Source organism: Halichoerus grypus, chromosome 8 (genome assembly GCF_964656455.1).
Source record: "Halichoerus grypus chromosome 8, mHalGry1.hap1.1, whole genome shotgun sequence".
Taxonomy (NCBI): domain Eukaryota; kingdom Metazoa; phylum Chordata; class Mammalia; order Carnivora; family Phocidae; genus Halichoerus; species Halichoerus grypus.
Window position 1 is genome coordinate 149,679,649 of NC_135719.1, and position 27,432 is coordinate 149,707,080.

Genomic DNA, 27,432 nt, shown 5'->3' on the forward strand with positions numbered 1-27,432 from the left:
AGACTTTTGTTCTCAGAGTCATGAGTTTGAGCCCTGTGTTGGGTATAGAGATTACTTAAAAATAAAATTGTAAAAAAAAAAAAAAAAAGCTTAAAAAATAAAGAGGCATATGATTAGGTCAGGCCCACCAGGATAATCTCCCTATCTTAAGGTCAAGTGATTTGGGGCCTTAATTACATCTGCTGCAAAAATCCCTTTATAGCAGTGCCAGGAGGGACTTGATGAACTGGGAGATGTGCGTAAACCAATGCCCAGGAATCTTGCGGGGGACGAGGCATCTGTCACCACATCTCAGTTTTATTCTGTTCTCAGAACAAAACCATTTTAATTTAATTTATTTATTTGTCAGAGCATAAGCAGGGTTAGCGGCGGGAGAGGGAGAAGCAGGCTTGTCGCTGAGCAGGGAGCCCAATGCAGGACTCCATCCCAGGACCCTGGGATCATGACCTGAGCCGAAGGCAGACGCTTAACGACTGAGCCACCCAGGCGCCCCTGAACAAAACCATTCTTAACCATCTTTCAGTTAATGTTGGGAGTTATGATTTCTGAATATGTACAACAGTCTGCGACCATACCACTATGAACGCGCCCGATCTTGTCTGAATATGTACATTAATGTTAGCAAATTCTGCTTTTTTTAAAAAAATTGAGATATAATTTACATATAGTGAAATGCCAAGATCTTAAATATATTGTTCATTCTGTTTTGATGAATGCGTGTCAAGATATGGCCCAGAAAATTCCCTCATGCCCCTTGCCAATCATCCATCACCCCCCACCACTCCTCGGCAACAATGATCTGGTTTTTATAACCACAGGTTAGTTCTGCCTATTGTAGAATTTCATATAAATTGAGATGGATGATACAATATGTATTTTTTTACATTCAGCTTCTTTCACTCAGCATAACATTTTTGAAATTCATACGTGTTGCTGCCTGTGTCAGTGGTTCCTTTCTGTTCCTGAGTAATGTTGTGTTGTATGGATTTACACAGTTAAGCCATTTTCCTCCTGAAGCACATCTCGGAGGGGGCGGGGGCACTCATTCTTGTAGGAGACCATGTGGACGTACATTTTCATTTCTTCTGGATAAATACCTACGAGTGGGATTGCTCATAGGGTAGATGTGTCATTAACTTTATTTATTTATTTATGTAGAGAGGTAGCACGTGAGCAGAGGGAGAGAGAAGCTCACGCAGGCTCCACACTCAGTTGAGCAGAGCCCGGATGTATCATTAACTTTTAAAGAAACAAACCCAGAGTGCTTGTACATTTTACACTTGGACCAGCAATGTGTGAGTGTTCCGGTTGCTTTATATCCCCTCTGGCATTTGGTATTGTTTGTTTTCATCTTCACATTCTAGTGGATGTGTAGTGGCATCTTGTCGAATGGGTTTCATGAGCATTTCTCTGATGACTGATAATGAGCACTTACTCACATGCTTATTGGCCTTTTGTATGTACCCGCTTTTGTGAAGTGTCTCTTACATCTTTTACCCATTTAGAAAGTCAGATTGTCTTTTTATTATTGAGGATAGGAATTCCTTATGTATTTGAGTACAAGTCTTTTTTGCCAAGTACCTATGTTGCAAATATTTTTTCCCAATCTAGGGCTTGACTATATGTTTTTTGGCTGTGCCTTTTAATAATCAATAATTTTAAATTTCGATGAATTCCACTTTATCCATTTTTTTTTTTTTTAATTCATTTGACAGAGAGAGACACAGTGAGAGAGGGAACACAAGCAGGGGGAGTGGGAGAGGGAGAAGCAGGCTTCCCGCTGAGCAGGGAGCCCGATGTGGGGCTCGATCCCAGGACCCTGGGATCATGACCTGAGCCAAAGGCAGACGCTTAACAACTGAGCCACCCAGGTGCCCCTGTCCATTTTTTTTTTTTTTTTAATTGTTCCTGCTTTCTATTTTGTCTTTTTTGAAATCATTAAAAGATGTATACTCTTTTGGGAAAACTCATGATTCAAAAAGATGTAAAGGTGTGAGTTGTCTCTTTTCCCATTTCCTTTCTCCCGAGAGAATTTTTTTAAAAAATATGTGTATATTTTAAAAGATTTTATTTATTTGAGAGAATGCACCAGAGAGTGAGCCCAAGTTGGGGGGTAGGGGCAGAAGGAGAAGGAGAAGCAGATTCCCCACTGAGCAGTGAGCCCTGAGGAGCAAGGGCTTCCTCAAGGGAGCCCTTGAAGATCTCTGGACCCTGGGATCATGACCTGAGCCGAAGGCAAACGCTTCACTGACTGAGCCACCCAGGTGCTCCCCCACCAATATATATATTTTTATATGTATATATATTTTTTCAAGATTTTATTTTATTTTTTTAATATTTTATTTATTTTTTTTTAATTTTATTTATTTATTTGACAGAGAGATAGAGAACACAAGTAGGCAGAGAGAGAGGGAGAAGCAGGCTCCCCGCAGAGCAGGGAGCCCGATGCGGGACTCGATCCCAGGACCCTGGGATCATGACCTGAGCCGAAGGCAGCCGCTCAACCGACTGAGCCACCCAGGCGCCCCTTTAATATTTTATTTTTAAGTAATCTCTACACCCAATGTGGGGCTTGAACTCACAACCCCAAGATCAAGAGTCTCGTGCTCAGGGCACCTGGGTGGCTCAGTCAGTTAAGTGTCTGACTCTTGATTTTGGCCTAGGTCATGCTCTCAGGGTGGTGAGATCAAGCCCTGTGTTAGGCCCTGCCCTCAGGGGGAGTCTGCTTGAGATTCTACACCCCCCACCACGTGTGTGTGCGTGAGTGCTCTCTCTCAAGATACAAAAATAAATCGGGGCGCCTGGGTGGCTCAGATGGTTAAGCATCTGCTTTCGGCTCTGGTCATGATCCCAGGGTCCTGGGATCGAGCCCCACATCGGGCTCCTGGCTCAGCAGGGAGCCTGCTTCTCCTTCTCCCTCTGCCTCTCTCCCTGCTCATGCTCTCTCTCTCTCTGTATCTCTGTGTCTCAAATGAATAAAAAAAAAAAAAAAAAAAAAAAAGATACAAAAATAAATCTTTAAAAAAAAAAAAGTTTTGGGGTGCTTGGGTGGCTCAGTTGTTAAGCATCTGCCTTCGGCTCAGGTCATGATCACAGGGTCCTAGGGTCGAGCCCCGCATGGGGCTCCCTGCTCCGTGGAAGCCTGCTTCTCCCTTTCCCACTCCCCCTGCTTGTGTTCCCTCTCTTGTTGTGTGTCTCTGTCAAATAAATAAAATCTTAAAAAAAAAAAAAAAAGTCTCATGCTCCCAACTGAGCCAGCCAGATACCCCTTAAAAATATGTTAGTTGCCTTTCTTTAGTTAGGAAAGAAAACTATTCCATATATGTATCTTTGATTAGCACTTAAATACATAAATTTAGTGTTGTGATATTATGTTAATTTGTTTCTCATTTTGAAATAAAAAGTGTTTTTAAACTGCATAATGAATACTCTCTATATTTTTTTGCCCAGACTCCCGTAACACCCTGTTTTGTAATCTCTTAGTCACACAGTCCGATGAAGCTGTTTTTCCTTTTTGTTTGCTCAACCAAAGACTTGTAATAGAGACATCTGCATCATTTGGGCTTACTCATTCTTGATTTAGGAAGAGGCATGTTCTCCTGTATTTTCATGTAGTACCACCCTTCCCTGTAGTTTGTCATGCTTAAAATTTGCATCTGAAGAGATGGGTCTGTCGGCCTTTGGTCCCATGGCAGATTGAATGACCTGGTACACTGTCTGGCTGTGGCCAGGAGCCCTGCCTCGGTGGGGGGTGGGATGGAGGCAGGCACCTGACCAGCTGGTGGGGGACATGGCCTTGTAAAACTCTTTCCTTAGGTGCAGCATGGTCATTGACAAGCAAAGTGAACTCTTCCTGGGATATGTGCACATGTCATGTAGTAGTGTGGTTAGGTTATCATGGAGTTAGATCTGTGTACACAGAGGTGGCCGATTTCAGAACAGAACCGCACTCAACCACCTGAGCATGGCTGTGGGGAAGGGACCCAGGGAGTCCTGACTGCCTTCATTTCTCGAATTCTGCAAGGGTGTCATCCAAGAGGCAAAGGCATGCTTTGTTTTATCCATTGGGTTATAGTTTCAGGATGCAAACAGATTCAGAATAGATGCTATAATTATGGAGTCTTTAATATTAAAACATTCGCCTTTTTTTCATGTGTGTGTGCAAGAAGTATAAATTTATTGCTCTACAACTAAACTTAGGTTAAGGGGCGCCGGGGTGGTCAGTGGTTAAGCGTCTGCCTTCAGCTCAGGTCATGATCCCAGGGTCCTGGGATCGAGCCCCACATCGGGCTCCCTGCTCCGCGGGAAGCCTGCTTCTCCCTCTCCCACTCCCCCGGCTTGTGTTCCCTCTCTTGCTGTCTTTCTCTCTGTCAAATAAATAAATAAATAAAATCTTCAAAAAAAAAAAAAAACTTAGGTTAAGTCACATCAGGGCTTTTCTCAGTCATACTCAAACAACTCAAGATTTTCTAATCTTCCTTTTCATGTTTCTTTGGGCTTGTTATAAGTTCCAGGAACATACATAAGGAAGGCATCTGGCATTGTGTGCTGGCGTCTGCTGAGAGGTATGCCTTTTTTTTTTTTTTTAATTCTTTATTTAAATTCAATTTAGTTAACATAAACTGTGTTACCAGTTTCAGGGGTAGAATTTAGTGATCCATCAGTTGCATACACTTTATAGATTTTTGTGATTTTTAGGCCTACACGATTTCATTCATTCAGTTTATTCTTGTGATTTAAGTTTAGAAAAGGAGATAAAAGGATTAGATTAGGTTAGATTAGGTTTGAGGAAGGTAAGATTGGAGGAGATACAAGGGTACAAGTAGAAAATGATGAGTCAGTCGATAGAATTTCCATTCTGGAACTGCTTTGTGGCAAGCTCTGGAATTGTATCTCTCCGCTGCCTCTGGCAGTTCGTGTTCCACGGATGAAGTTTCTGAACAGGAGGTACCTGATGGAGCACATCCTCCCTTGAGTAGAATTTAGTGATTCTTATTTGGGAAAGAGTAGGCAGTGTATAGCTGGATAAAATATGTTTGTTATTATAATACAGTGTTATATTTAGAAAATAACTCACTATTGGAAGCCTACAAAGGGGTATAACATTTCTGTTTTTATCCAAAAATGTCATGTTTTGAAAATGATTGAGACCCTCCAGGAGTCCTTTTTGGATTTTGCTTAAAATATGAACCTAACTTTGTTATATAAGCTGGGGAAGTGACACTCCTCCGCCACACTGTTTAGCCTCTCCTGCTTTCACCAAAACAAAAACTAAACATCAGAAAATGAAAGAATCATTGTTTTGTTTCACTTTCTTTTTTAAAGTAATCTCTACACCCAACATGGGGCTTGAACTCACGACCCTGAGATCAGGAGTCACATGCTTTTCCAACTGAGCCAGCCAGGTGCCCCAGTTTTACCTCTTTTTAAGCAAGTAATATTCCTCCTTTGACTCTGCACTGTGTAATTTTTGTTCTGGGGGCACCTGGGTGGCTCAGTGGGTTAAGTGTCCATCTCCTGATTTTGGCTCAGGGCATGATCCTCGGGATCCTGAGATTGAGCCCCGCGTCAGGCTCCATGCTGGGTGTGGAGCCTCTGCCCCCCACCCCAAATAAAAAATATATATCTATAATTTTTGTTCTGAAACTTCAGAACCAAAAACATATGTACATTTTTACTTTTAATATTACCATTGGTCACATTGCTTTTTAGTCACAATAGGTAAGGTATTATGTATTTGGAAATTTCTAAATAAATTGAAGAGGGCTTGAGATTTTTGTTGTTTATCAAAAGGGGAGCATAGGATAAAAAGATTGAGAAATGAAGTTTTCTGTGATTTCATGACAAAGCTAAAATAGGTTAGGTCCCAAAGTTGGGTTTTGTGTTTTGTTTTCTTTGGTCTGCATCATTAATTAAAAAAAAAATTCTGGATCTATTATACTGAAATATCCATATATGAAAAAATTCACCAGGTTACTCAAACTTCTGATTCTAGAATATTTTTATAACCCCCAAAAGAAACCCTGAACCCATTAGCAGTCACTCACCACCCTTCTCTCCCTCTAGCCCTTGGCAACCGCCAATCTGCTTCCTGTCTCTAAGGACATTTCATATAAATGGAATTATGCACTATGTGGCCTTTTTTAAAAGATTTTATTTATTTGAGAGAACAAGCAGGGGAGAGAGGCAGAGGGAGAGGGAGAAGCGGGCTCTCAACTGAGCAGGGAGCCCCACGTGGGGCTCAATCCCAGGACTCTGGGATCATGACCTGAGCCGAAGGCAGACACTTTTTTTTTTTTTTTTAAGATTTTATTTATTTATTTGACAGCGACACAGCGAGAGAAGGAACACAAGCAGGGGGAGTGGGAGAGGGAGAAGCAGGCCTCCTGCCGAGCAGGGAGCTCAATGCGGGGCTCGATCCCAGGACTCTGGGATCATGACCTGAGCCGAAAGGCACACGCTCAACGACTGAGCCACCCAGGCGCCCCTGAAGGCAGACACTTAACTGACTGAGCCACCCAGGTGCCCCAATATGTGGCCTTCTGTTTCTGGCTTGGTTCACTTAAGTACATGTTTGTGAGGTCTAACCTGTTGAAGCTTGTATCAGTATTTTGTTCCTTTTTTTAGCCAAATAATATTCAACTGTATGGATAGGCCACATTTTTTTTTTTTTAAAGATTTTATTTATTTATTTGACAGAGAGACACAGCGAGAGAGGGAACACAAGCAGGGAGAGTGGGAGAGGGAGAAGCAGGCTCCCTGCTGAGCAGAGAGCCCGATGCGGGGCTCGATCCCAGGACCCTGGGATCATGACCTGAGCCGAAGGCAGACGCTTAACGACTGAGCCACGCAGTCGCCCCTAAATATATGTATTTTCAAACTTTCTTTACCACATTAGCTTTTTACTGCCTGCTGGCAGAATTTCACATGCTAAAACTGGGGGAGGTAAAGTGACCAAAATGATGCTCTTTCCTTCTTTGGCCTTTGCTTTCTTTTTGTTAATTCTTTTTTTTAAGGATTTTATTTATTAGAGAGAAAGCAAGAGAGCACGCGCATGCACACACTTGAGCCAGGGAGGGGGAGAGGAAGAGGGAGAGGGACAAGCAGACTCTGCCTGAGTGCGGCTCAGTGTCATGACCCTGGAATCACAACCTGAGCCGAAATCAAGAGTCAGGTGTTCAACTAACTGAACCACCCAGATGCCCCTCTTTTTAATTTTTGAGAGGAGGGAAGGTTTGATAAAATTTGTCAGACTATTGAAAATTGTATTGCTTGTTAATAGAATGATTGTGTATGTATGATCTCATTGTCTGTAGTCAGTATAAGTTTCATTGTGAATATAAAGGGAATATAAATATATATGAAAAGATGAGGTGGTAGAGATGTGAAATGAGAGCATTACATGAAAATTGATAATCTGATATGACAAAAACGTATGTATGATCTAGTATAATCTTTTAAAAAGTGCCTTTAGAAAATCTAACCAGTTCTGCTTTAATTTTTTTTAAATTTTTTTAAATTTTAAAAAAGATTTTATTTGAAAGAGAACACGTGATTAGGGGAGGGGCAGAGGGAGAAGCAGACTCCCTGCTGAGCAGGGAATCCGATGCGGGGCTCAATCCCAGGACCCTGGGATCATGACGTGAGCTGAAGGCAGACGCTTAACCTACTGAGCCACCCAGGCATCCCAATTTTTCTGTTTTACAAAATATTCAGTGTATTCAGCATTTTTTTTTTTAAAGATCTTACTTATTTGACAGAGAGAGGCACAGAGAGGGGGAACACAAGCAGGGGGAGTGGGAGAAGGAGAAGGGGGCTCCCCACTGAGCAGGGAGCCCGATGGGGGAATTGATCCCAGGACCCTGGGATCATGATCCGAGCTGAAGGCAGATGCTTAACGACTGAGCCACCCAGGCGTCCCTGTAGGTAGATTTTTAAAAAACAAACTTTTTAGGATAGCTTTAGGTTTCAAGAGGAGTTGCAAATACAGTACAAAATCTCTGCATACCTGCATTCCAATTTCTCCTAATGTTAATATCCTACATTATTATGGCACATTTGTGACAATTAAGGAACCAGTGTGGTACATAATTTTAACCAAACTCCCCATTTTATTTGGACTTTACTAGTTTTCCCCTAATATCCTTGTGCTGTTCCAGAACCTCATCCAGGACACCACATCATGTCACATTTAGCCATCATTTTTCCTGGGCTGTGACAGTTTCTTAGACTTCCCTTGTTTTTGATGGACTGAGCCACCCAGGTGCTCCAGTAACATATTTTTAATGATTAGTAACCTTTAGGTATAATTTAATATATAAAACAAATATCCAGGGGTGCCTGGGTGCCTGGGTGGCTCAGTTAAGCGTCTGCCTTCGGCTCAGGTCATGATCCCAGGTCCTGGGATGGAGTCCTGCATTGGGCTCTCTGTTCAGCAGGGAGCCTGCTTTTCCCTCTGCCTCTCTCCCCCACTGGTGCTCGCTCGCTCTCTCTCTCAAATAAATAAAATCTTTAAAAAAAATCCCAAATCTCTACAGCCCATTGTTGACATAAATGAGTAAATAAATGAGGGACGAGGCAGAGAAAAGACACTGTCCCATCCGTAAGAACTCCAGACACCTTACCTTCCCTCTTCAGTAGATCAGCTCTCCTGGCTCTCCGAGTGTGGGCTGCACCTTGTGACTTGCTTCCTAAAGACTGGAGTATGGGAAGGAGTGGATGTGTGTAGTGGGGGGAAGCCTGCACAAACTGCCTCAGCTAGATGGTCAGGACTGGCTTCATTAGTTGTGAAGTCAGGGGAGCGCATGTGCTCTTGCTATGATGTGATGAGAATGGTACACATACAGTTTCCACAAATAGTTTTGTAGTGTGGGGTTTTGCCACTCCCTTGCTCCCCCTTTCCCTCTCCCTAGTAACTGTTTTTACTTCTAGTAAAGTACAAAAATTATACTTTTTCCATAATTACCACCGTTTCTATTGTTTCTAAATAAAGGCTTATTATATTACCTGGTTATTATTTTTTTTAAGATTTTATTTTTTTTATTTTTTTTATTTTTAAACATATATATATATATATTTAAAGATCTTATTTATTTATTCATGAGAGACAGAGAGAGAGAGGCAGAGGGAGAAGCAGGCTCCCAAGGAGCAGGGAGCCCGATGCGGGACTCGATCCCAGGACGCTGGGATCATGACCTGAGCCGAAGGCAGACGCTTAACCATCTGAGCCACCCAGGCGCCCAAGATTTTATTTTTTTAATTAGTCCCTACACCCAGCGAGGGGCTCAGACTTACAGCCCTGAGATCAAGAGTTGCGTGTTCCCCTGACTGAACCAGCCAGGCCCCCCTGATGCTTTTCCACTGTTTGACTTCCCATTCTAGGTACTTAAGACTTACGTCTTTCTTTGCTTCTCTTCACCACACAGGTGCACCCTTTGCATCTCCATAACCTCCCAATAAAATTTAATTTTGTTTAGATCAGTCTTTACCGTTTATATCTTTAGACTGTATAAATGTCAGAGCTGAGCTATATAATAAACTATGATTACTTTTCCTGTTTGACCTTTTGTTTCCTTAGGAGCTAATTACCTTGTTTCATTTCCTTTTTAAGTTGGTGCTAATCCAATCCATCTGCGCTTTCAGCACTTGTCCCCAGGTTGGTGCAGAGCTGTCTTCCCCACAGTGAACCCTGTGCTCCATAGTCCATGTTTTCTTCTTGTTATTTTTTTTCATGTTTTCTTGATTTATCATTTTGGTTGAGCGCATCTTCCTGTACCTGAGAAAGGGTGCATGAGAGGTAGAAGTTTTTGAGACCTTGTACGTCTGAAAATGTTACTCTCCTATTCCCACAGTTGACTGAGAGTTTGGCTGGCTATGGAATTCTAAATTGGGAATAATTTTCCTTCAGAATTTTGGAGGCATTTAATTGCCTTTTGATTCCAGTATTGCTCTTGAGAAGTCTGATGCCATTCTGATTGTTTTAATTCTGTCTACATGACCCCGACCCCCTGGGAGCATGTAGGATATTCTTTTGTCACCACAATATTTTCATTTTCTTCAAAAGGTATTTTTTTGGTAAAGTCCACCACCTGTGCCTTGAAGAGTGGCTGACATAGAGTTGGTGCCTAATAAATATTTAACTGAGTGAGTGGCTGTTTCTGTCTCTGAGCTGGTTGCATGTCTCCCCTCCCCCTGTGGAGGTGAAGGCCTGGCTGTTGGTGTTCTGCAGGACAGGTTGTGGTTGAGGGTTGGGTCCTCCAAGCTTCTATCTCGTGTTGCCCACGAGAGTTCTTAGAGTTCCCCTGCCATGTCTCAGTGGACATGGCAGTCCTCCTTTTCAGAATCGTCCATTTTAAATTTGTCAGTGTCCATTATTCCTGGCAGGAGTTGACTGTAACACTGAAGGTTTCTCTGTTTATTTAAGCAATCTCTACACCCAACGTGGGGCTCAAACTCACGACCCCCAGATCAAGAGTTGCATGCTCTTCCAACTGAGCCAGCCAGGAGCCCCAAGACTGAGTTTTTTAATTGCTATAACATACCAGTGATTAAGAGAAATCTTTGGGGGGCGCCTGGGTGGCTCAGTCGTTAAGCGTCTGCCTTCGGCTCAGGTCATGATCCCAGGGTCCTGGGATCGAGCCCCGCATCGGGCTCCCTGCTTGGCCGGGAGCCTGCTTCTCCCTCTCCCACTCTCCCTGCTTGTGTTCCCTCTCTCGCTGTGTCTCTCTCTGTCAAAAAATAAATAAAATCTTTAAAAAAAAAAAAAAAAATCTTTGGGGCACCATGTTGGGTGTAGAGATTACTTAAATAAAATTTTAAAAAACCTCAGTCTTGATGTAAAGGACAGGTTATGTTAAAGGGGATTTGAATCTGAGACATGCAGTGTAATAATTAGGCCATAATGGCTTTGTCTGTTGAAAAGTGGATTAGAGAGTCCTCATGACAGGCGAGGGAATAAAACGGTATTGGATTCAGGCGCTGGCTCCAACGCTGGTTCATTCATTTATTGAGCACATACTTAGGACGTGCCTGTGGAGTGCCAGGCATTGTTCTGGCTGATTCATGATTCTAGGTACTGGGAGGCATACACAGCCCAAGAGTTGGAAGAAAGTCTTAGGGACGGTGTGAGTGCTAGGCTGACAAAGTGTGATGTTTGGGCGGATCTAGATTCCCAGTATTTTTACCCTTTAGAAATCGGTGTAACCACTATCATAACCCTTTCAGCTGGGAGTTTAAATAGGAAGCTTGAGAAGTTTCTTATTTTAAGTGAACTCTTATCCATGTTTTCTTTTAGTTTTTGCCATTTTATTTATTTTATTTAAATTTTTTAAGATTAAAAAAATATTTTGAGAGAGATAGCGAATGGGTGTAAGCATGAGCAGGGTGGGGGCGGTGGGGGGCAGGGCCAGAGGGAGAAGCAGACACCCCACCGAGTGGGGAGCCTGATGCGGGACTCGATCCTAGGACCCTGGGATCACCACCTGACATGAAGGCAGACCCTTTATCGACAGCCATCCAGACGCCCCTAGTTTTTTGCCATTTTATTCAGAGACTCTCTTTACCTTCACCTGTATGCACATAGACCTTTGCCTGAGTTTTCTTCTAGTTTCTCATGTTTTTTTTCAACATTTAATTTTTTTTTAAAGATTTATTTGACAGAGAGAGAGAGAAAGGGAGCACAAACAGGAGGAGTGAGAGAGGGAGAAGCAGGCTCCGATGCGGGGCTAGATCCCAGACCCTGGGATCATGACCCGAGCCGAAGGCAGATGCTTAACCAACTGAGCCACCCAGGCAACCCTCAACATTTAATTTTTTTAATCAGAATGGAATTTAGTGTATGGTGAGGGTAGGAATGCAACACGATTTTTTTTCTAAATAGATTGTTGCCTTAACACTATATGTTTTTTAAGATTTTTGTTTATTTGTCAGAGCGTGCGCACAAGCAGGGGGAGCGTCAGACAGAGGGAGAAGCAGGCTTCCCGCAGAGCAGGGAACCCGATGTGGGGCTCGATCCCAGGACCCTGGGACCATAACCTGAGCCAAAGGCAGACACTTAACCGACTGAGCCACCCAGGCGTCCCGACTTAGCGCTATTTTTTATATAACCTACCTTTGGTTATAACGGCTTAGCCTAGAAATGAGAGAGATATGGAGCAATGTAAACATGTATGTATGCTGCTGTGGGTTTCCCCTTGAAGAAGTGGCATGTGTCCGTATATTTATCTGATGGTGACTTGGGGGGGGGGCGGCATGGAAACTGCTATGATTGAAGAGTCCCTGGGGGTGGCATGAGGTATAAGCTTGGGAAATGGAAGATTTGGAGAGCCCTCTGTCTATAATACAATATTTGAAGTGTTACCTTGTGGATGACATAGTAAATATATTTTGTGTTTATTTTAGAGGGAAGAAGTTGGCTCAATGGGTAGAAGTTTAAGGAGGGAGAGTCAGCTCAGCAAAAGGAATAACTTTCTAAGTATCAGAGCTGTCTAATAAGGAATCGAGTGTCTTGCAAAGTAGTGAGGCCTGTGGTAGAGGAGGCATGTCTGCGAGTGTTGAGCAGCCACTTCTCAGGGGTGTTCCTGATTGCCCTGCTCCCAGGTGGGAGGTGGCGCTGACTGCTGAGTGGCTCTCATGTCTGTCCGCCATGGAGCTCAGTGACTCACCTGCATTCTCCCTCCTGTGCTTGTAACCACCTGGAGGGGGAGGCCTGCTAACCACCGAGGCCCAAGGAGGTTTGGGGACGCAGCCTGTGCTGTGGTGAGGGAGCCAGGCCCTGCCCTTGCTTGCTCTGGATTCTCATGCTTTCCATACCACCTGCCCTCTCAGGTCTTCAGAGAGCTGAGTGCCTCCCAAGACCATTTGGATTCTTATTAATTTTCTGTTAAGAGTAAGTTAAAAAAAAAAATCTGCCTTAATGGCTCCTTTCCCCCCCTTTTTTTTTGTGCACGTCCAGATAACATTTGTATTTGTTACTCTTGTCCATGGTTAAAGCCTCTACAAGAGTGTGTGAGCATGCAGTGTACTTGTTAACATTTTCTTTCTATATTCCTTGAGGGATTAAATTTGGATTTTTTTTTTTAAAGATTTTATTTATTCGATAGAGAGACAGCAAGAGAGGGAACACAAGCAGGTGGAGTGGGAGCGGGAGAAGCAGGCTTCCCGCCGAGCAGGGAGCCCGATGTGGGGCTCGATCCCAGGACCCTGGGATCACGACCTGAGCCGAAGGCAGACGCTTAACGACTGAGCCACCCAGGCGCCCCTCTTTTTTTTTTTAAGTTTGTTTATTTTTAGTAATCTCTATACCCAGTGGACCCTGAGATCAAGAGTCACGTGCTCCACCAACTGAGTCAGCTAGGTGCCCCAAATTTGGATTTCTTTGAATGTGTTTACTTGACTGAGGCATCCCTGCATTCAGGTGATTAAGTCTTCCCATTGTGTGTTGATTTTTTTCCTATGTGTAAATCCTACCTGTTACGGTTTTGCTACTCCCTTTTTTTTTTTTTTTTTAAGATTTTACTTATTTATTTTTATAGATTGCGTGTGTGTGAGCAGAGAGATGGGGGGAAGGAGAGAGAGAGAGTCTGAAGCAGACTCAGCACCAAGTGCGGAGCCCGACGCGGGGCTCGATCTCATGACCCTGAGGTCACAACCCAAGCCAAAACCAAGAGTCAGTGCTTAACTGACTGTGCCGCCCAGGCACCCCTTGCTACTCCTGTTTAAACCCTCTGCCCCAGCTGGTGCAGCCACTCTGGAAAACAGTATGGAGGTTCCTCAAAAAGTTGAAAATAGAGCTACCCTACGACCCAGCAGTTGTACTACTTGGTATTTACCCCAAAGATACACAGATAGTGATCCAAAGGGGCACCTGCACCCCAATGTTGATAGCAGCAGTGTCCACAATAGCCAAACTATGGAAAGAGCCCAGATGTCCATGAATGAATGGATAAAGATGTGGTGTGTGTGTGTGTGTACGCAACGATGTGGATGGAACTAGCGGGTATTATGCTGAGCGAAGTAAATCAATCAGAGAAAGACAATTGTCATGTGATCTCACTTGTATGTGGAATTTAAGAAACAAAACAGGATCATAGGGGAAGGGAGGGAAAAATAAAATAAGATGAAATCAGGGAGGGAGACAAACTATAAGAGACTTAATCATGGGAAACAAACAGGATTGCTGGAGGGGAGTGGAGTGGGGCAAAAATAAATAAATAAATAAAAATTTTCCTGTGCAGGGGAAAAAAAAACCTTCTGCCCCTTCCCATTCTTTTCTCTTTTACATCAACAGACCTGCCCTCTCTTCCCTTCTTTGCAGAGGTGTGACACTGACCATCTTTATAATTGGATGGGATTTAATGTTTTTTTAATAAAGTTTTAAATTTTAATTCCAGTATAGTTAGCATCCAGTGTTCTATTTCAGGTGTACAGTATACTGATTCAGCACTTCAGGTGCTCATCACAAGTGCGCTCCTAAGCACGTGTTCGGTGCTTCGACACTGCTTCCCTTCATGGGCATCTGTCAGTCCAGGCCTGCACGACGTGGTCGGCCAGGGCTCGAGCGCTGTCCTGGGGATGTGATGTAGTGGGGTACAAGATCGAGGCCTTGCCTTTTACATAGAGCTTACCTTCAGGGGGATATAAACGATAGCATGTGACTGCACACAGGACTTCAGGGAGTGCTAAATGCTCTGAAGGAAATTGCACTGACATGTAATCTGACTTCAGTCCCTGTCAGTCTCTTGAGGCTTCCTTAATGCTCACTGTGGCCTTTTTTTTTAAACTTAATTATGGGATTTAAAAACATACACAAACCTAGAAAGGTTATACAAAGACCTGTTGCTTAGTTTCAGCAGTCATGAGTTTGCTGACACTGTTTTATGTGCCCCTTTCCTTTTTCTTCTTCATTATAGTATTTTTTTTTTTTTTTAAAGATTTTATTTATTTGACAGAGAGAGACACAGTGAAAGAGGGAACACCAAACAGCGGGAGTGGGAGAGGGAGAAGCAGGCTTCCCGCCGAGCAGGGAGCCCGATGCGGGGCTCGATCCCAGGACCCTGGGATCATGACCTGAGCCGAAGGCAGATGCTTAACGACTGAGCCACCCAGGCGCCCCTTCATTATAGTATTTTAAAGCCAGTTCCAGACACTGTATGATTTCCTGAAATTTTGGTGGCCTCTCAGCTAGTCTGATCCTGTAGGCATGCCTAGCCCTTGTCCTCCTTGCGTCTTTATAGTGCTGATGATCCTGCTCATGTCACTCTCTTACCGTGTTTCAGACGGACCTAGTCCTTGTCCTGCTACTCTGATTGTTCCCATGTTCCTTTGCTGGTTTTCTTCCTTCTTCCAGCTGTGACCACTTCTCAAGGCTTTGTCTGGTAAATATGTTACCAAGAATTTACTGTCCCTTCCGCATTTCATTAAGGGGGAAAAAGCTTGCAAACATTCAGAGAACTTCTGTTCACTGAGGTTTTGTGCTGTAGAAATGCCATTTGAATGTTTTGTTGCTTTTAATCTTTGGCATTAATTTCAACTGCTGTCATTTCTTCCATTAAAAAGAATTCAGGCATAAGCCAGAAAAGTAATTAAATTGGTCTGCAGAGGGAAGAGAGAAACAGTACAGTATTTCAGCAAGTCACGGATACACACATTTATTATTCACCTATAAAAATGTTAATTTAAAAGTCTTCACGGTATATTTTATTAGAGGTGTAACATAAATTACATCTGTGATGAGATGCCTAATTTTTTTCCTTTTTCCATTCTAGAATGTATGACAACATGTCCACGATGGTGTATATAAAGGAAGACAAGTTGGAGAAGCTGACACAGGATGAAATCATTTCTAAGACAAAGCAAGTGATTCAGGGGCTGGAAGCTCTGAAGAATGAGCACAATTCCATTTTACAAAGTTTACTTGAGACACTGAAGTGTTTGAAGAAAGATGATGAAAGTAATCTGGTGGAAGAGAAGTCAAACATGATCCGGAAGTCGCTGGAAATGCTGGAGCTTGGCCTGAGTGAGGCGCAGGTAGAGTGAGCTTGCTCCGCCGAGACAGGAGCTGACGGTCTGGAGAAACGGAGACTGTTTGAATACGTGGTGTAACGAAACTAGAGGGACGGGACTTCTAGAGTAACAGAGATCAGCTTGTGTATTCTATAAATGGTGATTGATTTGGGCATGTCTAAATTCTAAAAAGCAGAGCCAAAATAGAGGTAACCTTGTCATTTTGGATTTGAATTGGCTGCACGTATCCAAAAACAAAAACAGTGGCTTAAACATCATGGACATGTATAAAGAAATACCGAGGTAGGCTTCCCCCAGACCGATTGTGTAGCTGCATGACCATCAGGGACACGCAGGCCTCTGCATTACACTGCACACAGCCTTTTTTGTGGACTAAGACGGAGCCCCAGCTGCAGCCACCTGACCCCATTCTAGGACAGGGAAGGGACAGGAAGGGTGTTGCCTCCTCCCTTTACTTCCTCCAACTGGTGCATAACACTGCTTACATTTCATTGGCCAGACCTTGGTTCCATGGCCACTCCTAGTTGTGAGGGAGACTGGGGAATGTTGCCCTGCCCACTTCAAGTTCCACTTCTTAAGCCTAAGGAAGAAGGGAGAATGGATATTGGCCAACAGCTAATAGTCTCTGCAATACCGTAAGACAAGATTGCTATATATATTTGACTAAACCTTTGTTTTTATCATGTGGGACATAGAGGTGAAAAAATTAGAAACATCTAGGTGGGGGGCACAGTCGGTTGAGCGTACAACTCTTGGTTTCAGCTCAGGTCGTGATGTCAGAGTAGTGAGATCGAGCCCCACTTCGTTGGGGGGAGTGTGCTTGAGATTCTCCCTTTCCCTCCGCCCCTTCCCCCTAAAATCAATCAGTCAATCAAAAGAAAAAGAAAAGAAAAGAAACCTCTTGTGGTAGCCCTACCCCCCGATAACGTTTGCTTTGCCAGCACACTTCAGGTAAGATCACATACACAAAATTTGACTTCTTTCTTCTTGGCTTCTCTCTCTCTTTTTTTTTTAAAGATTTATTTATTTGAGAGAGAGCGTATGCATGAATGGGAGGGCAGAGGGAGAGGGAGAGAGAATCTCAAGCAGACTCTGTGCGGGGCTCGATCCCAGGACCCTGAGATCATGACCTGAGCTGAAACCAAGAGTCAGACACTTAACCGATTGCGACCCCCAGGCACCCCTTAACTTTCCTCTTGTAAGTGAATGAAGAAAGCAGAGTAGGGCTGCTGGGTCACTAGTTCCCGCTTCCACGTAGAGGACACTGTCCTCCACAGTGACTGTCCATACCCTGATTTTAGAGTTCTTCATCCCGACTGTGTGAAAGACCTAATTGTAGAACTTTAACTTTGGTTATTGTGAATGTATTGTATGGCACATTCTGTTATTGAAAAGTGATATGAATATGGACTTCCTTTTTAGTTGGGCAGATATTAGGGTTAAGAAAAGGAGGAAAGAGCCTCACCTTCTGGAGTTTAGGTTTGAAACATAGGAGGATAGTAGAGGGCAGGGCAGTTGCATGGTCTAAAGAGAGAACAGACTAGAGCCAGCTTTGCCCAGCTCTTTCTACTCGTACACTCCTAGGAGCTGGTAATGCCTCACACAGGTCTGGTGCACCCCAGGCAGAGCCCTGGGACATCACCAGAGTTTGTGATGTGGACCTAAGCTTGTGAATGCATCAGTGCATTTGGACTAGCTGGCTAGCTCAAGATTTCTTCCCTTACCTTGGAACATCAAAGATTTGTCTGCCTGCCCTTCTCTAACCATCACCAGCCCCTCCCGGAGTGACCTGCCCTCGGTACACAGTGCATGCTTGTGCACACTCTCACATGGAAAAGGGTCTCTGAGAAATTATGTTGGAGCCACCTAGATAGAAAGTAAAAACATACCGTTTTGTCAGAAGAGTAGCCGTGTGTCCATTACTAGTCCCTCCGAGGTCAAACAGAAGAACAGCGTCTAGTTTCTGTAGATGTTCTGAGCGTCTGATATTCTTTACCCTGCGTAGCCTGAGACTGAGGGTGAAGAGGGACGTCACTGGCATTGTACATGTCTGTGTTGGAGCACGTACCTGCAAGTATAAGCTAGAGCTGCAAGCCCAGGATGCCTGCGTCGGCGCGAGCTGAGATGTGTGGGAGGGACGGTGCAGCGCTGTCCGCGTTTCTGTCTTTCCAGGTCATGATGGCTTTGTCCAATCACCTGAACGCTGTTGAGTCCGAGAAGCAGAAACTGCGTGCCCAGGTCCGTCGGCTGTGCCAGGAGAACCAGTGGCTGCGGGACGAGCTCGCCAACACGCAGCAGAAACTGCAGAAGAGTGAGCAGTCCGTGGCTCAACTGGAGGAGGAAAAGAAGCATCTGGAATTCATGAATCAGTTAAAAAAATACGATGATGACATCTCTCCATCCGTAAGTGGCTCAGTAGGAATGCAGCACTGACAGTTAACCATGTTATGGTTGGTAGGTTGTTTTAGTCAAGCTGTCCGTGTTTTCCCCTCCCCCTAGTGATTGCACTGAGCGAGACCAGAGGCTGTGGGTCTTGGGACCGGGCAAGTCATAGAGGTCTCCTTGCCGTACGCTTTTCATAGACGTGTTTTATTTTAATTTTTTTTTTAAGGGATATATATATATATTTTTAATTTTTTAAAGATTTTATTTATTTATTTGACAGAGAGACAGCGAGAGAGGGAACACAAGCAGGGGGAGTGGGAGAGGGAGAAGCAGGCTTCCCGCGGAGCAGGGAGCCCGATGCGGGGCTCGATCCCAGGACCCTGGGATCATGACCTGAGCCGAACGCAGACACTTAACCATCTGAGCCACCCAGGTGCCCCTCATAGGTGTGTTTTAGAACAGTGGTCAGACAATGTACAAATACCTTGTGAATGTAAGGCACGATGCAGAGAGGCACTTGATGAGGTTTGTCCCAGCTTGAGAACCCATTGAGTCTGGCTTCTAAGCTCATCACGCTGCTGGAACTGTTCCCTCAGGTCAGTGTGCATCTCATCCAGTTGTCTATAATCCAGACTTGGGACTAACCCTGTAGCCAGTGGTGCTATGGGTCTTGACCTTTCTCTTGAAACTCTTTCCCCTGCTGCCAGTTTGCCACCTGGTTCTCCTGCTCTCTCACTCATGCCTCCTCCTTGGTATCTCTTGCCAACTTACCTTGTTTTTGGACTATTCCCCAAGGATCTTGGTTTTCTCCTTTTTCTCTTGGCTCTCTTAGGATGTTCATCTCAGTCTTAATTATTTTTCATCCACCATTTATATTTGATTCAGTTAACTGAAAAACAATTTTTTTTAAAGATTTTATTTATTTATTTGACAGAGAGATTGACAGTGAGAGAGGGAACACAAGCAGGGGGGAGTGGGAGAGGGAGAAGCAGGCTTCCCGCTGAGCAGGGAGCCCGATGAGGGGCTCGATCCCAGGATCCCAGGATCATGACCCGAGCCGAAGGCAGATAGATGCCTAACGACTGAGCCATCCAGGCGCCCCGAAAAACAATTTTTTAAAAACAAATTTTGGAGTAATTTTAGATTCACAGAAAAGTTGAAAAGGTAGTAAAGAGAATTCTCATGTGTCCTTCACTTGGTCTCTCATGTTACATCTCCCATTGCCAGAGTGCATGTCTTCATCAGCTCGGGCCATTGCGACGGAATACCATAGTTGCTTGGCTTATTTCCCACAGTTCTGAGATCAGGGTGTCGGCATGTTGGGTTCTTGGTGAGGGCCTTTTTCCTGGTTGTGTCCTCACTCGGCCTTCCCTGGTGCATGCATAGAGAGAGGAAGGTATCTAGTGTTTTCCTTTTCGTGTAAGGACACTAATCCTATCGTGACAGCCCCATCCATGTGACCCAGTCTGACCCACATTACCTCCTAAAAGCCCACCTCCAAATGCCATCACCTCGAGGGCTAGGGCTTCCATATATGGTTTTGGGGGACACATTAGTCCATAGCACCCTGTCTTATTAGGCTTACTGTATTTCTCCCTTGCTTTTGATTTAGAAGACATATTATAATGGGCTGCTGTGGGAATAAGAATAAATGAAGCTACTGATGACAGCCAGTGATTCCTCTAGAATACCAGGTCTTGTAGGGTTTTGTTGAATCAGAAACGTTTAAAACTTGTTATTTTGAAAAAATACCTAGCTTGGAAAAGAGAGCTAACAGTGAGGTGGCTCTGCCTCTCCTTTCAGGGTGTACACGAGTGATGGTTTTTCTGAGCGGCGTTGCGGTAGGCGGCATACCTCATGCCACACTCCCCTGCTCCTGCTGGGCATGGTCCCCTAGCATGAGGACATTCTCCTGTGGAAGTGGGGCCAGCTCCAGTCCAGAAATGTCACACGGGCACGGTACTCATCTGCTCTGCACCGTGTCTTCCTGGTCTCAGCAGAGCCCTTCATGGCATCCTTTCGCCGTGCCACCATCTGGTTCATGACCACATGTGACACTCAGCTGTCACGTCTCCTTGGCCGTCTTTCATCTGTAACAGGTCCTTTTCAAACAGAGAAAAAAGTCTTTCTCTGCCTTTCATGACATAGGTATTTTTGAAGAGTGCAGGAGCCAGTTACTTCATCGATTGTTCCTCAGTCTGGGTTTGTCACATGTCTCTCTCTGAGTGTGTTTAGATCGTGCGTCCCAGACAGGAATATTATCGAGGTGACATTGTGTACTTCTCAGATGACTCCTTCCACGGGCAAGGGATGTTTTCTGCCCCAGGGTGAGGCTGATTTTTCACTTGGTCAAACTGTTGTCTGTTCTCTCCATTGTGTAGTCACGGTTTTTACCCCTGCACTAATCAGAGATCTGTGGGGAGACTTGAGTCACAGAGTTAAAGCCAGAAGGTTTCAGGGGTGCCTGGGTGGCTCAGGCAGTTGGGCGTCTGACTCTTGATTTTTGGCTTAGGGGATCTCAGGGTTGTGGGATCCAGCCCTGCATCAGGCTCTGCACTGGTCGTGGAGCTTACTTGGGATTCTGTCTCTCTCTTTCAATAAATAAATAAACACACACATAAATAAGTAAAATCTTTAAAAAAAAAAAAACTGGCAGGTTTTAGATTGCTCTTAGGTGTCCTTTGGTGGAGGTGGTGAGCAGGGAAGGGGAACTCTAGCCCTCCAGTTCTGTGGCATTCAGCGATGGGCCATTGTAGTCTGTTTTTACGTATTCGGTTTCCAAATAAAATTTATTTCAAGTAAGAGTTTCCTGCTCTATTTGAACTTCCTCAGAACGTAGTGAAGAATCTAAGGCGTAGAAATGCCACATGGTTTGTTGGCCTGCATTTTGAGTTTGAATTCTAGTCTAGCAGGCTTTCTGTTACTCTCTGCTCAGTCGATGGATAAGCCAAATTGTGGTTAACCCTATATTTGATTATTTTATTTTATTTTTATTTTTATTTTTATTTTATTTTATTTTATTTTTTAAAGATTTATTTATTTATTTGAGAGAGCGAGAATGAGAGAGAGAGAGAGAGTACATGAGAGGGGGGAGGGTTAGAGGGAGAAGCAGGCTCCTCGCCGAGCAGGGAGCCCGATGCGGGACTCGATCCAGGGACTCCAGGATCATGACCTGAGCCGAAGGCAGTCGCTTAACCAACTGAGCCACCCAGGTGCCCTATTTTATTTTTAAAGACTTTATTTATTTACTGTGAGAGAGAGAGAGCGAGAGCATGAGCAGGGGGAGGGGCAGAGGGAGAAGCAAACCCCCCCACGCTGAACAGGGAGCCCAATGTGGGATTCATTCCCAGGACTCCAGGATCATGACCTGAGCCGAAGGCAGACGTTCACCCGACTGAGCCACCCAGCTGCCCGTTTTATTTTATTTTATTTATTTTATTTTAAAAGATTTTATTTAGGGACGCCTAGGTGGCTCCGTCGTTAAGCGTCTGCCTTCCACTCGGGTCATGGTCCCGGGGTCCTGGGATTGAGCCTCGCATCGGGCTCCCTGCTCTGCGGGAAGCCTGCTTCTCCCTCTCCCACTCCCCCTGCTTGTGTTCCTGCTCTCTCTAACTCTCTCTCTGTCAAATAATAAATAAAATCTTAAAAAAAAAAAAAAGATTTTATTTATTCGACAGATGGGGAGGGAGCGTCAGGCAGAGGCAGAGGCAGAGGGAGAAGCAGGCTTCCGGCCGAGCAGGGAACCCGATGCGGGGCTCAATCCCAGGACCCTGGGATCATGACCTCAGCTGAAGGCAGACGCTTAACTGACTGAGCCACCCAGGCCTCCCTTATATTTTGATTTTAAAAACAGATTATTTTTTTCTAAGACTTTTTTGTTAAAATGATGTTTATACTAAAGATTTCCAGTACAGGATTTATAGTACTTGTAAGGCTAAAGTTATCCCGGGTTGGTTTTATAGGAGGACAAAGACACCGATTCCACCAAAGAGCCTCTGGATGACCTTTTCCCGAATGACGACGATGATCCCGGTCAAGGAAGTAAGTTGGCGCGGGGGAGCGGTTAAGTGGCAGCAGATACAAGCAGAAGGGGGTTTGTCCTGTCCTGATGGAAGTGCCGTAATTAGTGGGTGTCTAAGAGCCTGTAGCCTGCTTCCCAGAGGCACTTGTACACTCGGGTTGCCTAATGTTTCCCAAGAGAAGTTCCGATGTTTCTTGTTGGGCCATGGCAGCACCTCAGACCGGCCCGTACGAGATCTCGGGGCAGGAACGAGCAGCTCCCGTGCGGCCTGTGGGTCTCCCAGGGTGAGGCCGGCAGAGTTCGTTGGGTGCTGAGAGGAGTCTCGCCGCACTGTTGGGGGCGTCCCACCACCCCGACACGGTACTGATGTCACCCAGCCTGCCTGGGGAGCGCTGGGTGGGTTTCCGCAGCGTGGGGGCCACGTGCCCCGGGGACCAGAGCTGGAGAGGGAGGGTCTGATGGGCGCCGTCGTCCGGGTCCCGTCCGTGGCGCGCGTGCGACCTGAACCCTGTCTTGCAGTGCAGCAGCAGCACAGCAGTGCGGCGGCCGCCGCGCAGCAGGGCGGCTACGAGATCCCGGCGCGGCTGCGCACCCTCCACAACCTGGTCATCCAGTACGCCTCCCAGGGCCGCTACGAGGTGGCCGTGCCGCTCTGCAAGCAGGCCCTGGAGGACCTGGAGAAGACTTCCGGCCACGACCACCCGGATGTGGCCACCATGCTGAACATCCTGGCTCTGGTGTACAGGCTAGTACTTGCCCTCTGCCCCCGGTTGTACCTGCCGACAGTACCTCTGATGAGCTTGCCCTGAAATATGTTTCCATAAACCTGTACAAGCTCACTCCGCCAGCTTCATCGGTCACGTCTCTTCAAACAGCCAGGGGGTTAAATTCAACATATTTAGCAAGCTCTACGGCAAAGGTATCTCACCCTGTGGGACAGATGCTGCCCGAAACAACCCAGGTCAGCCTTTAGAATAGCCCAAATGCACCCTTCACTCGGGTCAGACTAAATTCTTAATTTTCTCCACCAGACTCTGTGTACCAGGTTCCTTTTGTCCAGAATAGCCTTCCCACCCTTCCAGAGCCTTGTTAGCTCTCTCTCCTTTCTGAGTCTCAGGTTCCACTTGCCCTTTGCATCTGTTGTGCCCCCAGAGCCCTTAATCCCTGCTTCTCTTCTGGCACTTCTCCCTGCACTTGGCGTCGGGGTTATTTGAATTTTGTTCTGTCTTCTCTCAGAATAGTGTCCCTGAAAGTTGGGGACCAGCTTGCGTCCGTGTCCCCACTTTTCACATCACTCTAGCATGCTCCCTCATTTAGGGGCCCTGGGTGAACACGTTGAAGGGGATTAAGGAATTTGCCCTGAGGCACAGAGAGTGATGTGTTGGAGCCCTTTGTGTGTGTCTTTGAACTGAACTCACCTGAACTAGAGCAGATGTGGGTGAGTAGGGACCGAGAAGGGAGAAGTTACTCACAGCAGGATTGGTTTGCTGTAGCCCTTCCAGTTTTGTGGGTTGGGATTAACAGATGCGTGTTTCTTCATTGGTTTGGTTGCCCCCATTCAACATTTTTGGACACACAAGTATAGGGCAGACTGGGCTGGTTCCCGTGAGGCCCTAGAGATGAATGAATATATGGTTCCTGTCCTTGGGGAGAAAGCCAAACGTTGAATTTAAAGTCAGGAGAATTCAGGTTGTGTCTCTGCTAGATGGCCACAAGACAGAGGATGTTGTCCAGAGCCCTTAGCTTTTCTGAGCCTCAGTTTTCTTAAATCTAAAATGGAGGCGGTTATACTATCCACTCCGAGGTCCAAGGGAGGATTGTAGGGCATGTGACATGTGGTGTTGCCCGGCAGACATGAAATGCTCAAATAGCATTCTCTAAAGGAACTTATGACCTTGTTTAGAAGATAGGATGTTTACATTCATATGTTGTTATAGAAGCAGAGAGACCCCTAAATTCTGCTAATAAAATAACACAAAAGTTTTCATGGAACAGAAAGATTACTTCCAGTTGAGAGGATGAGGGAAGGATTAACGGAAGGGTGGGAGCAGCACTCTAGGGGGCCTCGAAGGATGGTAGGATTTTAGCACGTGGAGATGGTAAGGGGTGCTGTGTGTGTTTGGGGCTTACTCCTGAACCTCGTTGGCAAAGCTTGGCAGCACCTGAAGAACAGTTGTGAGAGATGGGGCAGGGAGGAGCTGGGACTGACCGTGGGGGCCCTGTGGGCAGTGCTGAGAGGTGCTGGTGGGGGGCAGCCGGCTCCTACTTGGGTCTCACCAGAGTCCCTTTGGCATTGTGCGCAAGACAGAGTGGCGGCCGGGGCCTGGAGGCAGGGCAGGATCCTAGGGATACGGAGATGGGGTCTGAGCAAGGAGGGGGACAGTGCAGAGGGAGAGGACAGGGAGCGGCTCAGGGAAAAGAAACCAACTGATCCAGCCATTCATAGAGACGAGTGATTTCTTCACGAAACAAAACACCACCAGAAAGAAGGCGGCCTTTCATGCCGTGCCCGCAGCCCTGCCCATGCTCGTCCCGCAGTTAGCCTGCCGTCTTCCGGGGCGGCGTAGTGCACTGTCTCATGGCCAGTCCTGACCTTTTTTGACAGTTCCCTGTCGATGGACATATAGGTTATTTGCAGATTTTTACTGTTACAATAGTGTAGGGATTCCTTAGTCACGGGTATTTACATTTAAAATCTTGACGGATGATGCCAGTTTCATTCCAAAAGGTTTTTAAATTTGTATGCACTGGGGCACCTGGTTGGCTCAGTCGGTAGAGCATCCGACTCCTGATCTCAGGGTCGTGAGTTCAAGCCCCCCATTGGGCGTAGAGATCATTAAAATAAATGAAACTTAAAACAGTTTGCACTAACATGAAAATTTCTGGCCAACACTAGATATTATTACAAATGAGTTAAGTAAAAAATGCACGTAGGGTTGTTGTTGTTCCATGGTCCCATGCTTACCACTGTGTCAGGCAGTGGGAATTCCGGGGCTTCGCTGCAGTCTGGTGTTTTCCCTTAATGCTCTGGCTGAGGGGTTACTGTGTCAGTCAGAAGTCAAAAAACAAATGGATAGCTCCCTGTATATCGCATTCATATTCAGGACTGCACCCTGGCCTGTGACTCCTCACCTTTCTTGTGTTAGGGGACATTTAATTTTAAGCTTTTGGGGGAAGGGCATAATATACTGATAAACATCTTTGGAAGTTTTTCCTGAGATTTTGGATTTTTTTAAGGATCAGTTCCTAAAATGGGTCTACGCCTGGGACCTATTGCCAAACTGCTCCTCAGGAAGGCGGCATCCTGTCCCTGCTTCAGCCTCACCGTCCCCACCAGCGCAGTGTGGCTTGACCCTACACTTCAGTAATGCAGAAGCACAGCATTGTGGTTGCCTTCGTATTTCTCTGATTGGGTATTTTTTGTCATTTGTGTCCTGTGAATCTTCCATCATCTTGCCCATTTTTCTATTAGGATTTTTATGCGTGCAGTGGTATACTTTTGTTTTCATTTTGAGTTTGAATTTCCTGGTGGGCTAGTCAAGTGAGTGCGGGCCCCAGAGCCAGAGTTGCTGGGGCGGGGCTGGTTTTAGTGTGTTCCGGCCGACGGTGACGGTCATCGGTTTGGGGCCATGCCTGGGAACCAGTGCTGTTGCTCTTGGTGTGACCTCACTTTGGCTAATGAATTAAAAGCCTCTGACATTTTAGGGCCCGTCGCAGTTTAGAAAAGTGCTCAGTACACCTTGCCTCATTTAGCTGCCACACGCTTTTAGGTAGTTCTTGTTGTTACTGGTTATAACTGTCTCTACTATAGTAGTTCTTGAGACTTTGTCATACTTGCTGCTTTTCACAAAACATTTGAGCCAGTTTATCATGTGTAGTAGGGTAATTGAAGAAAATAATCTCAATACATTTGGACGGAATTAGTATGCTTCAGAGGTTACAGAGGGCCATTAACCCTCTCCGTGTTTTGTAGGGCAGTCTGGCTTCTGCAGGGCAAAGCCTTGCTGGGCAGCTGTTACGACGCAGTTAAGGAACGCGTGTGCTCAGTCTCACAGAGCACATAACTGCTGGGATCACATTGTCGGTACACAAACCAAGGAGGGCAGCGGCTGAGGCTGGGCTTTCTGTCTTACTGCAGTCAAAAGCCTCCTCCTTCCTCCTTACTCAGGCAGACGGTGGCAAGTTGTGTACCAGATTAAGACATTATAATGTATTTATTTTTAACAAGCTTTTTCATTGTACAGGTAGCGTATCATTAGCTTCTTAGGTAATACACTTCCTGGATGGGTCGCTGGGGACCGTGGGGAGGCTGCTCAATATCCCAGAGCCTCGTAGCCATGAACTGGCAGAGCCTGGGCTCAGAGCCTGGGGTCAGTTTTGTCTGCTAGCAGGTGAAGCTCTGGCCGGCCTTCTGGACCAGCTCCCGTACTCCGTGTGGTGTGGGGGCAGTGTCGTCCCCATGACCTGGAGGGGAGCACCAGGTTCCAAAGCTAATCGGGCCTGATGCCAAGCTCACATTATTGGTAGAGTCTTTTTCTTCTACGCTAGAGGTGTTTTTAATCGTTTTAATAGTGGACTTTTATTTTTTAAATAGCTCAAACTTAACTTTTATTTCTGTAGTTTCAAAATTACATTTTAAAAAGACGTAGTAAGTTATATCCAAAACACTTAATGTATGTTTTTCAATTTAGAGACCAGAATAAATACAAAGATGCCGCTAATCTACTGAATGATGCCTTGGCCATCCGTGAGAAAACTTTGGGCAAAGATCATCCCGCGGTGTGTATATCTGGTTCTTTTCTTCTTTTTATATTTCATTTTCCCTAATATATTTTTTTATCCAACTCATTTTAATATTAAACTCAACAGGGAAGGTTTAAGAGCTGCCTTTTCACTAGATGGCGCAGGTAGGAATCTTCACTTACTCAGTACCAGTGCTGAGCTTCGGGGCTGGTGGCTCTGACGTTCGGCCTGTGTTGGCGCACAGTTAACTTGTTCGTCGT

General features: G+C 45.3%; 2 protein-coding genes and 1 non-coding gene across 16 annotated transcripts in view; 2 read left to right on the forward strand and 1 right to left on the reverse strand.

Moving 5' to 3' along the window:
• The window catches only part of COA8 (cytochrome c oxidase assembly factor 8), a 68,348-nt gene extending 52,409 nt beyond the window's left edge, over positions 1–15,939 (forward strand). Inside the window, exons 4-5 of the mRNA XM_078054282.1 lie at positions 15,276–15,374; positions 15,765–15,939. Of these exons, the coding sequence (XP_077910408.1) occupies positions 15,276–15,352 (77 nt within the window). The 3' untranslated portion in view covers positions 15,353–15,374; positions 15,765–15,939. The remainder of the gene's footprint in view (positions 1–15,275; positions 15,375–15,764) is intronic.
• The window catches only part of KLC1 (kinesin light chain 1), a 58,583-nt gene that overhangs the window by 6,146 nt on the left and 25,005 nt on the right, over positions 1–27,432 (forward strand). For all 14 annotated transcript variants that reach the window (XR_013440847.1, XR_013440848.1, XM_036101651.2 and 11 more), the window contains exons 2-6: positions 15,765–16,026; positions 18,196–18,426; positions 22,371–22,449; positions 22,949–23,174; positions 27,121–27,208. Coding sequence is in view for 12 of the 14 variants with exons in the window: in XM_036101651.2 (XP_035957544.1) it covers positions 15,766–16,026; positions 18,196–18,426; positions 22,371–22,449; positions 22,949–23,174; positions 27,121–27,208 (885 nt within the window). In the remaining 2 variants the exon portion in view is untranslated. The remainder of the gene's footprint in view (positions 1–15,764; positions 16,027–18,195; positions 18,427–22,370; positions 22,450–22,948; positions 23,175–27,120; positions 27,209–27,432) is intronic.
• Positions 5,335–5,407, reverse strand: TRNAR-CCU (transfer RNA arginine (anticodon CCU)). Its single transcript has one exon. It is a non-coding gene; the product is annotated as a tRNA-Arg (tRNA).